This window comes from Heterodontus francisci, chromosome 3 (genome assembly GCF_036365525.1).
Source record: "Heterodontus francisci isolate sHetFra1 chromosome 3, sHetFra1.hap1, whole genome shotgun sequence".
NCBI lineage: Eukaryota > Metazoa > Chordata > Chondrichthyes > Heterodontiformes > Heterodontidae > Heterodontus > Heterodontus francisci.
The window spans coordinates 136,771,551-136,786,990 of NC_090373.1; the positions used below are offsets into that span (position 1 = coordinate 136,771,551).

The following is a 15,440-nucleotide window of genomic DNA, read 5'->3' on the forward strand; positions in this document are numbered from 1 at the left end:
CTTTGCTCAAAGTTTAGCAACCCTAATCGTATGTGCATATGAAAAGGACAAGTAAAGACAGGTTAGTTCATACAGCTGTCCCAAACTGTCATAATGTAACTAATCATCATGGCCCCAGTGTTCCCTTCCACCAGCCGTCATGTAATCTCTTGGAAGAGGAAATTTTTTTTTGAAAACTGATAGGCCAATTCATGGGAAAAAATAAAGTTGGGACATAATGAGGTCAGGAAAGCAATGACCATGAGGTATATACCCAATATTCCATCTATGTTTGCACAGTGATATTAGCCACAACAAAGAACATGTTCAGTTATTCAACTATTCCAATGAATCTGCATTCAGTAAGTAAGCTGGTAACTTAATCTAAGTGTCGATAACTCGCTGTGCAAAGAGAAACTTCCTGACATCTAACTTAGTTCTACGCATACATAGCTATATGCATGATCCCTTGATTTCCCTAACCTATCTAGGTCAAATAGTCTTTCAAAGCAGCCGCAGTCTGGTTCCATCATCATTTTAAATACTTCAGTTAAGTCTACAATTTTTTTAGTGTAAAAAGACTCAGCCTCTGTCAGCTGATTGTGATAACGAAGGGCTTTTAAACTTCGGTCCTTCTAGTGACGCTTCGTTGTACCTGTATGTGAAGGGACCTAAACTGGACACTATTCTAGATGAGGTGTAACAAGGCTCTTGTTCTTTTTGTTTATACTGAATCGTTCTGTGTATCCTAGTACTCTGTTTTCTTTCTCAGTTGCCTCACCTTCAGATTGTGCCCTTTCAGAAACTCATATACTATAACTCCTAGGTCCCTTTCCCACTCTATGGACTTCAGTTCTGTACCAGGAATGGCATTAGACCTACCCACGCACATGGCACTACATTTATCTACATGAAATTACATCTGCCAGATTCCATTCCCCCATCACATCTAGATCAGATTGTAGTCTCTTGCGCATTGATAGTCTTAATTCTAGCAGAATTTTTTTGTCATTTGTGAACTTGCAGACAGTTCATCTAGATCATTGATAAAGATCGTGAAGAGTAGTGGTCCTAACACGATCCCTGTGGAACTCTACCAATATCTCATTGTGCAGCGATTTATCCAAAATGTTCTTAAAATACGAATATACGATATCAGGAGGGCTACCTTCATCTACCAACTTAGTTACCTCAAACAGTTCAGTCAGGTTGGTGAGGCATGACTTTCGTTCCAGAAGACATGTTGTGAGTCACTAATAATGCCTCTGTTCAAGTGGTTTACAGGGTATCTCTAATGATTTCCTAACAATTTTCTAATAACTGAAGTTAAGCTAATGAGCCTGTAATTTCCTGGTTCTGAATTGTTGCTCTCTTTAAATATTGATGCTACATTAGCTTCCCTCCAATCCCTATTACTTGTGAGCTATTAAATATATAAGCATTTTGATTCCAATTTGTTTTCTCTCTTTGAGGATCTCTGCCCATTCAGTAACACTGTAGGAATTGGTAGCAATGTGGGCCTGTAGGGGAGACAATGGCATTGTGTTATTGTCACTGTGCTAATAATCCAGAGGCCCAGGCTAATACCCTGGGGACACTGGTTCAAATCCCACCACAGCAGCTGGTGGAATTTAAATTCAATTAATTAATCAATTTAGTTAATTAATTAAAAAATCTGTAATTGACAATCTCCGTTTCATGGCACCATTACTATCACTGATTGTCGTAAAAGCCCATTCGGTTCAGTAATGTCCTTCAGGGGAGGTGTGGCGTAGTGCTAAAGTCACTGGACTAGTAATCCAGAGCCCAGGTTAATTCTCTAGGTATATGGGTTCAAATCCCACCACAGCAGATCGTGAAATTTGAATTCCATTAATAAATCTGGAATTACAAAAAGCTAGTCTAATGGTGACCATGAAACAATTGTCAATTGTTGTAAAAACCCATCAGGTTCACTAATCTGCTGTCCATACCTGGTTTGGCCTACATGTGACTCCAGACCTATAGCAATGTGGTTGACTCTTAAATGCCCACTGAAATGGCCTAGCAAGCCACTCAGTTCAAGGGCAATTAGCGATGGGCAATAAATGCTGGCCTCGTCAATGATGCCTACATCCCACAAACGAATAAAAAAAAATCCCAACTGCAACTTCTGTTGGTACTGCTTAATATTTGACCACAGGAGACGTGACAAGGGAGTTACTAACAAGTCGGTGGATACATTTTCCCACTTTTTGATATAGGTATTGTTGGGTGGCCGTGTAGTTTTGACTATAATCGGTATGGGGAAACAATTAATACATTTGGAATAATTTATGCAGCTGCAGAGGTTCCCCCAAGCAACAGCAGCGACAATATGAACTGCCAGTTCTGTGGACGTCCATGCTTATCCCACATTGGACTCTTTAGTCAGGAGAGTATCCACAGAAGACAATGAAATCATTTACAGCTTGGACACGTTTGAGCAATGAGGAGTCTACCATGATATACAAATGAAGCTATATATTAACCTATTTGCTATATGTCATTGAAACTGTATATTTATCTGCATTTATTTTAATATTACAGCTGCTCAGTTCATTTACAAAAGAGATGATTACAACAGAAGAGCCTTTGCAGAGGAACCTCTGGAGGAAGTTGAGGAGCCTTCCCACAATAACCAGCCAGTACTTAGTGAAGTTGACCAAGGTGCACTAAATTGTTAAAACAAGTGCAAGCACAATTTTATATAATTAAAATTACACTCTTATTTCAACTATAAGATGTATATTACAGTTTTCTTTTAATGTGTCATGTTAAGTGAATAAATGAAAATTGTAAGTTATTAAATCATAACAGTGATAGCTATTTTATAATCAGTGTGCTGATCATGCTCAGTAGAGGGGTCAGATTCTCAATTGCAGCTTTGAATCTTATTTGAACTCTATTAGCTACCGAGTGTATTTTAGTGGGCTTGACTGGCTACTAATTGGAATGCTTCATTTAGTGAAAGAAACATTGTAAGGAAAACTTATTTCACCTGATAGTGCAAGTCTTTGTAAATTACTTGGGAATAAGAGTAGGCCACTTATCCCCTAAAGTCAGTTTAGCCATTCTGTTAGATTAAGGCTGATCCATACCTCAACTCCATTTATCAGCTTTTTTCTCTCTCTGCCTGATACATATACCTTTTTTTAAAAAAAAGTGTCCATCTCAGTTTTGAACATGACTCAACATCCACAGCCTTTCAGGGATGAGAATTCTACTACCCTGGTGAGAAAGTGCTGTCCGATTTCACTCCTTACTGGCCTAGCTCTGATTTTATAATTATGCCCCCTTGTTCTGCAATCCTGTACTCCCACGAGAGGAAATATTTACCTTATCGAATCCCATTATTATTTTTAAAGTTCTCTATTAGATCATCTTTCAATCTTCTAGGGATTACAAACCAAGTTTATGAAGCCGGTATTCATAATTTAACTCTTTAAGCCCATTCTGGTGAATCTGGCTGCATCCCTCCAAGGCCAAAATATCTTTTCCTGAGTTATGGTGCCCAAAACTGAACACAGTACCCCAGATGGGGGTGTGACTCAGGTTCTGGACAACTGAAGCATCACTGCCTTACTTTTGCAATCCAACTCTCTTGAGCTAAAGGCCAACATTCCATTAGCTTTTTGTACCTATGTCCTCACTTTTATTTATTTGTGGACATGTATCCCTTTAGTCCTTCATGTTCCTGGTCTCTCACCATTAAGAAAATATTCCAGTCTCTCTCAAATCTAAAGTGGATGACCTCACACTTACCACATTGAATTCCCATCTGCCATAATTTTGCCTGCATTCACATGTCTCTTTGTAGTTTCCTGCTCCCATCTACACAATCTGTGCCTTCTGACTTAGTGTAATTTACAAACTTGTATATTCAACTCTGTATTCCTTTATCTAAGTCATTGATATATATGTTGGGTAGCTGAGGCCCTTGTGCAGATGCCTGGGGAATGCTACTTGTCACATTCTGCCAATCAGAGTACGTTTCCATTATCCCTACACTCAGGTTCCTACCTACCAACCAATTACCAACCCAGTTGTCCAATTACATGCCCTTTTCATTAATCCCTTGTGCACAACCTTATCAAATGCTCTCTGAAAGTCCATATAGACAACATACATAGAGACTCCCCTATCCATTATAGACCTCCTGAGAAATTCAACTACCTACCCTTTACCATTGTATGCTTGACTCTCTTTGATCAGCTTATACTTCTTCAAGTGCTTGGTCGCTCTATCCCTGATGATAGATTCCAGTAACTTAACAAGGGCTGATGTTAAACTGACATCTGTAGTTACTTGTTTCTCTCTCCCTTCCTCCTTAAATAATGGAGTGTCATTTGCAATATTTCAATCCAAAGGCACAATTCCTGAATCTGGAGATCTTTGGAAAATTATAATTAAAATATCTGTAAATTTCCTCTTCTGTTTCTTTTAATACCGTAGGGTGGAAACCATCAATATCAGGTCCTGGAGATTTGTTTGTCTTAAGTCTAATTATTTTCTTCCTGTAAAATGCTCTAACGCATCTTTATGTATGCACTGTTAAAATATTTGCATTGCTGAAGAAGAAATTGCTTCTACTGTACCTGACAGTTTCTTTAAATTGCTGAAGAGTAGGGAAGTTTTTTTGAATATAACTAACAGGCCTTGATTCAGAGTTGTGACGGATTCTGCTTGTATATTTGTATTTAGCTTTGTATTCTTTTTCCCTTTCACATTTGACATTGTTGCTAAACTGGCCCGTTTCGGATTTAGCTCATAAATTTATGATGCGCTGCATCACCCTCCCTGACTGTCTTCTATCCAACTCTACTCAGGTACATTTGTTCCAGATAGGTGGGGAGCAAACATTGAAAGAACGTGCCAGACCTCTGACAGAGCAGAGGATCAGTTAAAGTTGGAAGGAAAGCATCAAAAGAATACTTAGATGTTAGTGTAATAATATGCTAGTTTGTTTGTTTATCATGCAGGTACAGGTATTTGATGCCAGCCAGCTCTCTGGATCAAGCAATTCCCTCATTTTAATTCCAAAAGGGAATACCTGTCTTGCAAGAAATTTCTTTATTGTTGAGAAGCATCCAATTTTTATTGCTGTCAAATCAGCAATCAAGTAGCATCTTCTTCCCTGCTCCGCTGAAGTCAATTATAGGGAAGATCCTTGGTCTGAGCAGTTTCATTGCAAATAGTGTGCAAGGGGTTAAATGGACTATCCTAAGACCTAATCTGGAACTGTCCAATTGCAGGAAACAAAACAGTCATAAATGGGACTATAACAAAGTATTATCATGGAGCATCTATAGTGAACAAATATTCACTGTTTGGTTATATTCTGTTGTCTTCAATATTTCTTTTGCTGTTACCTTCAGTTGCATTGCCAGCGGTAGCACCATGTGAAACAATACATTGCAAACACCTCTTGAAATGATCACAATGATTTCTTAGCTGTGTTTTAAGAAGTTTATCATTTTGTACTTTTCAACACAGCTAACAGTGTAGAAAACTTTTTTATAATTACTGACCAATATGGAGGCTCTGGTATCTTCAGTAAATCACAATTTTGGGATGTGAAATTTGAGAGATTTTGGACAGAATTAAGCAAAGCAGGTCACAAAGAGTAAGTAACGTGATTCCTTGCTGCTTTATTATATAACATCCTGCCTGAGGACTTCAGAACCTTCATCCCTCCTCTAGAAGTGGAGACAAAGTATCTCAATTAAGACATGCAAAAGGTAGTATTCTTCAGGGGTGTCTGGTAATCTGCAACTCACCACCTTCAATTATTATATGTTTGATATCACTTATGGCTTCACATAAAATTGTCTGGCAGTTTGATATTTGCACTCATATTTTTAAGTTTACCTTGCTGTCTGATAGAATCTTTTGGGAGAAAAGTAAAATAAGGACTTGCTGAACAATGGCAGAACAAGCAAGCCAGGAAGGAAATTCATGATCTATTTGCAAATGCATGGCCCTGTTAGAGATACAAACCCACAGCTAAAGGCAACAGCCATTTTCTAATACAAAGTTACTCAACTATTGATGCGGTGTAGCTAATCATCGTTAATGCTTACTTACCTGTTGTAAGATCACCTGAAACAAAAGAATGTATAGTAGTGAGGACTGGGACTGAAAAAAATAGTCGAAGATAATTTAAAATACTATATTAGAATGTAAGAATGTTAACATAAATTAATTGAAGAGGGATTTGAGGACTTTTTTCAAAGCTATATATAAATAGATGGAAAGGAAGATGCCAGGTGGGTTCTTCAAATGATAACTTGGCAATATAATGGCACAACACATTGATGCGTCATTGCACTAGCCATTCAGCCCCTCAAGTCTGTTCTGCCATTCAGTTAGGCAATGGGTGATCTGTATCTTAACTGCATCTACCTGCCTTGGTTCTGTAACTCTTAATACCTTTGCCTAGCAAAAATTGATCAATCTGAGTTTTGAATTTTTTTAATGATTCTATGATCTAGCCTCAACAGTCTTTTGGGGGAGAGAATTCCAGATTTTCACTACCCTTTGTGAAGAAGTGCTTCCTGACATCACCCTTAGAAACCTTGCTGTAATGTCCCCTTCTGGACTTTCCTACCAGAGGAAATACTTTCTCTCTACACTATCAACTCCTTTAATCACCTTAAATATCTCAATTAGATCACCTCTTAATTTTTTATACTCAAGGGAATACAAACTTAGTCTGTGAAATCTGTCCTCATAATTTAATTCTTTTAGCCCCAGTATAATTCTGGTTAATTTGCGTTGCACCCCCTCCAGTCCCAGTATACCTTTCCTGAGGTTTGGTGCCCAGAACTGAATCTCTTTCTCTTTGGCCTCCTTGGCTCGAGAGACAATGGGTAAGCGCCTGGAGGTGGTCAGTGGTTTGTGAAGCAGCGCCTAGAGTGGCTATAAAGGCCAATTCTAGAGTGACAGACTCTTCCACAGGTGCTACAGATAAAATTGGTTGTCGGGGCTGTTACACAGTTGGCTCTCCCCTTGCGCTTTTGTCTATTTTCCTGCCAACTGCTAAGTCTCTTGGACTTGCCACACTTTAGCCCCGCCTTTATGGCTGTCCGCCAGCTCTGGCGATCGCTGGCAACTGACTCCCACAACTTGTGATCAATGTCACAGGACTTCATGTCGCATTTGCAGACGTCTTTAAAGCGGAGACATGGACAGCCGTTGGTTCTGATACCAGTGATGAGCTCGCTGTACAATGTGTCCTTGGGGATCCTGCCATCTTCCATGTGGCTCACATGGCCAAGCCATCTCAAGTGCCGCTGGCTCAATAGGGTGTATATGCTGGGGATGTTGGCCGCCTCGAGGACTTCTGTGTTGGAGATACGGTCCTGCCATCTAATGCCAAGGATTCTCCGGAGGCAGCAAAGATGGAATGAATTGAGACGTCGCTCTTGGCTGACATACGTTGTCCAGGCCTCGCTGCCGTAGAGCAAGGTACTGAGGACACAGGCTTGATACACTCGGACTTTTGTGTTCCGTGTCAGTGCGCCATTTTCCCATACTCTCTTGGCCAGTCTGGACATAGTAGTGGAAGCCTTTCCCATGCGCTTGTTGATTTCTGCATCGAGAGACAGGTTACTGGTGATAGTTGAGCCTAGGTAGGTGAACTCTTGAACCACTTCCAGAGCGTGGTCGCCGATATTGATGGATGGAGCATTTCTGACGTCCTGTCCCATGATGTTTGTTTTCTTGAGGCTGATGGTTCGGCCAAATTTGTTGCAGGCAGCCGCAATCCTGTCGATGAGACTCTGCAGACACTCTTCAGTGTGAGATGTTAATGCAGCATCGTCAGCAAAGAGGAGTTCCCTGATGAGGACTTTCCGTACTTTGGTCTTTGCTCTAAGACGGGCAAGGTTGAAAAGCCTGCCATCTGATCTTGTGTGGAGGAAAATTCCTTCTTCTGAAGACATGAACGCATGTGAGAGCAGCAGGGAGAAGATGATCCCAAACAGTGTAGGTGCGAGAACACAACCCTGTTTCACGCCACTCAGGATAGGAAAGGGGTCTGATGAGGCACCGCTATGCTGAATTGTGCCTTTCATATTGTCATGGAATGAGGTGATGATACTTAGTAGCTTTGGTGGACATCCGATCTTTTCTAGTAGTCTGAAGAGACCACGTCTGCTGATGAGGTCAAAGGCTTTGGTGAGATCAATGAAAGCAACTTGGAGGGGCATCTGTTGTTCACGGCATTTCTCCTGCAGCTGGCGAAGGGAGAACAGCATGTCAATGGTGGATCTCTCTGCTCAAAAGCCGCACTGTGCCTCAGAACTGAATACAGTACTCTAAATAGGGTCTAACCAGAGCATTATATAACTAACATACTTTCACCCACCTTGTGATACAGTCCAACATTCCAATAACCTTTTAAATTATCTTTGCACCTGCCCAGTAGCTTTTTTGTGATTTCTGTACTTGGACCCCTAAATCTCTCTCGTCCACAGTCCTAGCTTTCTACCATTTAGAAATACTCATCTTTCTTAGCTCCAAAGTGGATGACTTCATATTTTCCCACATTGAACTTCATTTGACGCAGTTTTGTCCACTCATTTAATCTGTTAATGGCTTTAGGAACTTTCTGCTCTCATTTGTCATCATTAAACCTGTGTGTCTCTATTCCTTCATCTAAGTCATTTATTAAGAGAATGAAATACTGAGACCCCAGTACAATTGAATCCCTGGGGGAGACCATCCTGCCAATTGGAGTACATGCCTCCTGTCTATCACTTGCCTTGTAACGAATTTCCTAGGGTTGTGGCTTTTTCTTGCGTACTTTCTCACCTCATTTGGTGTGTTTGTGGTTTCAATAAGCTGTTCTAGAGGGCACAGAGCAGAGGTTAGGTGTTCTAGCATAGAAAGGAGTGTCAATCAGAGCATTAAACCCCTCTCTCCTGTCATCTCCACCCTCACCTCCAACAACAACCAAGTGTGAGGAGCTCATGGACTTCTGTCACTAAGGTTGGAGACTCCGATCAATTGCCTGTGCTGTTTCCCTCCCTTCCTCTAACCCCACGAGGCCAAACTTCCTGTAAGGTTCCCCCCGTACCTTTCGTCTTCGTCTAATTTCTCTCCACTCTCCTATTTCCTCTTTCCAAGTTCATCTTGCCCATGAGACCCCCTACTGCGCTCTCTGCCCTATTTCCACTAAACTACTGACCACCCAACTTCCCTTCCCATTTCCCATGTTAGCTGATATTGATAACAGTTCTGTCTCACACTCCTTCAAATTTGCTGTTATCGCCCCACTGCCCTTGCAAACTACTGCCTCATCTTCAACCTCCCTTTCTTCTCCAAAGTCCTTGAACATGTTGCCTCCCAAATTCGTGCCTGTCTTTCACAGAACTCCATGTTTGAATTCCTCCAATTGTGTTTCCGCCCCGCCACAGTACCGAAACGGCTCTTATCAAAGTCACCAATGGCATCCTATGCGACCTTGACAAAGGTAAAGTATCCCTCCTCATCCTTCTTGACCTCTCTGCAGACTTGGACACGGTTGACCATGTCAAGCTCCTCTGATGCCTCCCCACTATTGTCCACCCTGGGTGGGACTGCATTTGCCTGGTTCCATTTTCATCTGTCCAATTGTAGCCAAAGAGTATCACCTTCAATAGTCTCACTTTCGGATCCTACACATTTACCTTTGGTGCCTCCCAAGGATCTATGTTTGGGCCCCCTCCTTTTTCCCATCTCTATGCTGCTGCTTGGCGACATCGTGTGAAAACATGTCAGTTTCCACGTGTAAGCTGATGACGCCCAGCTGTACCTTGCCATCACCTGACTGGGCCCCTCCATTATCTCCAAATTGTCAGACTGCTTGTCCAACATGCAGAACTGGATGAGCAGAAATTTCCAGCAATTAGATATTGGGAAGGTTGAAAACATTGTCTTCAGCCCCAGCCACAAACTCTGCTCCCTAGCCATTGACACCATCCCTCTTCCTGGCAACTGTCTGAGGCTGAGCCAAACTGTTTGCAACCTTAGTGTCATATTTGACCCCAAGGTTAGCTTCTGACCACACACCCATGCCATTACTAAGACTGGCTATTTCCACCTCTGTAATATCGCCCGAGTCTGCCCCTGCCTCTGCTCATCTGCTGCTGAAACCGTCGGCTATGTCTTTGCTATCTGTAGATTTGATTATTCTAATGAACTCCTGGCTGGTCTGCCATGTTCTGTCCCCCATTGATTGAGGTTATTGTTACGGACAGGTGGGAGATGGTGTAGGCGACTTTCGCTTTAAACCTCTCAACTGACCGCAGATAATGTTAAAGTGTTTTAGTCCCTGAGTGTTTTAAGCTTCAAATAAACAGAGAAACGACAAGTTTTCTTGTAGGTTTAAAATGAAAGATAACTATTTATTAAAACAATGCCCAAAAATGTCACAACCTCACCCATGCAGGCGCACACAAAAAAAAAAATCAGAGATTAGCGGATAGCATGCATTTAAGTCCGATTGATGTATAAAGTTCACTTTGAAACTGCCTTGGTTTTCATGGAGGAATTTCTAACAGTGTTGCAGGCCTGATGTTCCTTTTCTTGGTTCACTGAAGTATTGCAGATTCCTTTGTTTAAGACTCAATCAAAGCCGGTGGACACTCTTGTTAAAATTTCTCAGATGGAGAGTTTTCAAAGTCACCTTTGGAATCTCTGCCTCGGTGGTTTAAAGATGTTACTGGCTTAGTCTTGGCAGGAATGGAAGTCTTAGCTACCTCGCTGGCTGGCTTTCTCCCTCAGAGAAATCTTTTCTAAGAAAAACCCATTTCAGGCTGGGTTTCAGTCAGATGACCATAGAAGCGCTCTCCTTGTGTGTTCACACAATATCTTTAAACGCGAGGCCATTGTTACACAATGGGGTTGGAATGTGGCTTACCTTGATATTTCCCACCTATAATCTTGGCTTTGTATTTGGAGTCGCTCTGGCAAAGATCTTTGTCAGCTCAATTCTTGAAGGTAGGAGCCATTTAGCATTGAATGGTCTGTTTAACATTTTAATGTGCCTTCCCCGGCACTAGTCCAAATGTGATGATGAGTTTAGTGTATATTTGCAGTACAGGAGGGGTCACCTGACCTCTTACTCTATCTTGTCTGCAGCAGAAGTGTGTCCATTTTTTGGAGTTTAATTCACCAGTTCCATTTTACAGCTCATAATTGCTCCAGTTAACTTTAGTTCATAACTGTTCCTTTTGTGAGCGTGACATCATCCAAACTCATTAAATCCCATTCACCCATCACTCCTGTGCTCACTGACCTACATTGGCTTCTGTTTAAGCAATGCCTCAATTTTTAAACTCATCCTTGTTTTCAAATCCCTCCATGGTCTCACCCAACTCTGAAATATCTGCGCTCCTCTAATTCTGGCTTCTTGAGCATTCCCGATTATAATTGCTCCACCATTGGTGGTGGTATGTTTAGCTGCCAAGGTCCTAAGCTCTGGAATTCCTCCCCTAAGCATCTCTATCTCTCTTTTCTCCTTTAAGACACTCCTTAAAACCAGCCTCTTTAACCAAACTTTTGATCATCTGCCCTAATATCTCCTTTTGTGTGTGGCTTGGTGTCATATTTTGTTTTATAATGGCCCTTAGATATGCCTTGCGATGTTTTATTACATTAAAGGTGCAATATAAATACAAGGTTTTGTTGTTCATCTCCTGCATATTCTTTCACGTGTTCAGAATGGGACTGGCTGAGATGAGCAAATTTTCAGCTTGTTGTCTTGCATGGGAAATCCCCTTGCCAGCAAGAGGGGAACAAATTGAATGAATTACATAAACAAAACTCCTAAAATCAAAACATTATAGATTTTGGTACAGATGATTTCTCCAACATGACTCTTGCCCTGCTCCCACCCCACCACACCACAAAAACTATAATTTCTGTGATTAAGAAAAGTTGTAAATGATGCAACAATGGTGTTATTGATCCAGCTGAGAAGTGAGTGAGAATGAATTTGGGTGATGAACCTGCTTCTCTGCATGAAGTGCCCAGCCTCCATTAGGAGTTTTTCCCTAATGGCTTTATTAGGGTTATAACATGACACATGGGAAGAATTATTTTCAAGCACTCTGCATGCTAAAAGTACCAATTGAGCCATCTGAAGAAGTTGTTTTAAAACATTTATTTGAAAATATACATTTAGAAGTAGTACTTTTGAATTAGTGTTGCTCCATTCAAATAGTTTTCCCCACATTAGTACAGAGATTTTTATGCTTTTATGATTATTTAGAAACCTATCTGAATTATGTTTTTCTATTTCAGCTCGTCTGTATGCCTGCCTTGATAAAATGCGGGAAGTTTTAGGGGAGTCTGTATCAGAACAAGTGATGGTTGATGCTGTGCTGAATACTCAGTATGATGCACATAAAGCCCTGGACCTTGTGCTTTCAGAGGACTGCAAGCAAACCTCAAAAATAAAGACCCAGAATACAGTCCCTACACGAAAACCCACAATAGGTATGTGAATGTTTTGGGTTAGTTTAGGTTATATGTGCTTTTCTTAAGTGCCTCAGTGTCTTAAAGTCAGCAAAATATTGTATGGTAAAATTGAATGTTACTATTTTGTGATCAAAACCAAAACTTAGCTAATTCAACAGGTTGCCATAGTTGATTTTTTTGTTGCATTTCACCATGCATATAAAATTGTCATAGCATGTTGGTGCAGAAATTGAGAAACCGAGGGGTGAGTTTCAGCTTACCGTGTCGCCGACTTCTGCATTTAACTGGAGCATGTTTGTGACACACGGGAAACCCTTTTGGGTTAGGCAGGTCTGCTATTAGCATATGCCAAAAGCCAATGGACTGCATGTTTAACCATGGATTCTGGTTTTAACTGCCAGTGCACAGGTTTCACGGGCTTCCTAGAGCTTGCCAGGTTGAACAAGGTGAGAGTACAGCAAGGATATGAACATATGAATTGGGAGCAGAAGTAGGCCATTCGGCCCCTCGAGCCTGCTCCACCATTCAATAAGATCATGGCTGATCTGTTTGTGTCTCGAATTCCACACTCCCATCTATCCCCGATAACCTTAGATTCCCTTGCCTAACAAGAATCTATCTACCTCCGCCTTAAAAATATTCAATGATCCCGCTTCCACCACCTTCTGAGGCACAGGAGTTCCAAAGTCTCACAACCTGCTGAGAGAAGAAAATTCACCTCATCTCTGCCCTAAAAGGGTGACCCCTAATTTCAAAACAGTGTCCCCTAGTTCTGGACTCACCCACAAGAGGAAACATCCTTTCCACATCTACCTTAAGACTGTTCAGGATCTTATATACTTCAATCAAGTCTCTCCTCACTCTTCTAAACTGCGGTGAAAATAAGCCCAGTCTGTCCAACCTTTCCTTATAAGACACCCTGCTCATTCCAGGTATCAATCTAGTAAACCTCCTTTGAATCGCCTCCAACATATTTACATCCTTCCTTAAATAAGAAGACCAAAACTGCACACAGTTTTCGAGATATCGTCTCACCAATGCCCTGTATAACTGAAGCATCACATCCTTTTATTTTCAATTTCTCTCATAATAGAGGATAGCATTCCATTATCCTTCTTTATGACTTACTGTACCTGTATACCAACTGTATGTGACTCATGCACTAGAACACCTAGATCCTTCTGAACCTCCGAATTCTGCAGTCGTTCTCCGTTTAAGTAATACCCTGCTTTTTTTATTCTTTCTGCCAAAGTGAACAACTTCGCATTTTCCCACATTATACTCCATCTGCCAGATTTTTGCCCACACACTCAACCGATTATCTATATCGGTCTGCAACCTCCTTATGTCCTCTTCACATACTTTCCTACCTATCTTTGTGTCATCTGCAAAGTTAGCTACCAAGCCATCGCTTCCCTCGTCTTAAGTCATTGATATAAATTGTAAAATGTTGAGGCCCCAGCACAGACCCTGCGAGACTCCACTAATCACATCCTGCCACTCAGAAAAGGGCCCATTTATGCATAACCTCTGTTTTCTGCCAGCCAGCCAATCTTCTATCCATGCTAATATGTTACTCCCTACACCATGAGCTCCTACTTTGCGCAGTAACCTTTTTTGTGGCACCTTGTCAAATGCCTTCTGAAAATTCAAGTACAGTACGTCAACGGGCTCCCCTTTATCCACAGTGCATGTTACTCCTTCAAAGAACTCCAATAAATTGGTTAAATATGACTTCCCTTTCACAAAACCATGCTGACTATTTCTGAATCCCTTGAGTTTTTTTAAGTGCCCAGCTATAGCCTCCTTAATGATTGATTCTAATACCTTCCCCGCGACAGACATCAAGCTAACTGGCCTATAGTTACCTGTTTTCGGTCTCTGCCCCCCCCACCCTCCCCCACCTCCTTGAATAGAGGGGTTATATTTGCTACTTTCCAGTCTGATGGAACCTTTCCAGAATCTAGCGGATTTTGAAAAATTAATACCAATGCCTCTACTACCTCATTAGCCACCTCTTTTAAGACCCTAGGATGAAGCCCATCAGGACCCGGGGACTTGTCAGTCCGCTACTTCGTCAGTTTGCTCAGCACCATTTCCCTGATGATTGTAATTTCACCAAGTTCCTCTCTTCCTTCCACCTCCTGGTTTACAGCTATTACTGGAATGTTTTTTGTATCCTCTATAGTGAAGACAGAAGCAAAATGTTTGTTCATTTCATCCTCCATTTTCTTATTATCTACAATTAACTCCCCATTCTCACTCTAGAGGACCAACACTCACTTTACTTACTCTTTTCCTTTTTAAATACATGTAGAAACTCTTGGTATCTGTTTCTAGCTAGCTTCCTCTCATACTCTAATTTCTTTCTCCTGATTTAACGTTTTAGTCATTCTCTGCTGCTCTTTATATTCTGACCAATCATCTGACCTGCCACTCATCTTTGCTTTTTCCTTAAGTTTGATGCTTTCCTTAACTTCTTTAGTTAGCCATGGATCCTTAGAATTTTTCTTTATAGTAGGAATATACTTATTCGGAAATATCCCCATGAATATCTGCCACTGCTTCTCTGTTGATCTATCTCGTAGTCTAATACCCCAGTTCACTTCAGCTAGCTCAGCTTTCATGCCCACATAGTTGCCCTTATTTAAGTTCAAAATACTAGTCTTAGACCCACTCTTCTTTCTTTCAAACTGGATGTAAAATTCAATAATATTGTGGTCGCTGCTACCCAGAGGTGCCTTTACTCTGAGGTCATTAATTAATCCTGTCACATTACACAGACCAAGTCTAATATAACCTGCTGTCTGGTTGGTTCCAGATTGTGCTGCACTAAGAAATTATCTTGAAAGCATTCTATGAACTGGTTATCCAGGCTACTATTGCAAATCTGATTTTTCCAGTTTATATGTAGATTAAAATCACTCATGATTATTGCTGTCCCTTTATCACAAGCACCCAATATTTCTATTGTA

The 15,440-nt window shown here is 41.1% G+C and overlaps 1 protein-coding gene across 3 annotated transcripts in view; it reads left to right on the forward strand.

Annotated features, from left to right (window-relative positions):
• hbs1l (HBS1-like translational GTPase) overlaps nt 1-15,440 on the forward strand; it is a 204,926-nt gene that overhangs the window by 25,912 nt on the left and 163,574 nt on the right. For all 3 annotated transcript variants that reach the window (XM_068026247.1, XM_068026242.1, XM_068026241.1), the window contains exons 3-4: nt 2,548-2,667; nt 12,289-12,483. In XM_068026247.1, coding sequence (XP_067882348.1) covers nt 12,315-12,483 — 169 coding nt within the window. In that variant the 5' untranslated portion in view covers nt 2,548-2,667; nt 12,289-12,314. The remainder of the gene's footprint in view (nt 1-2,547; nt 2,668-12,288; nt 12,484-15,440) is intronic.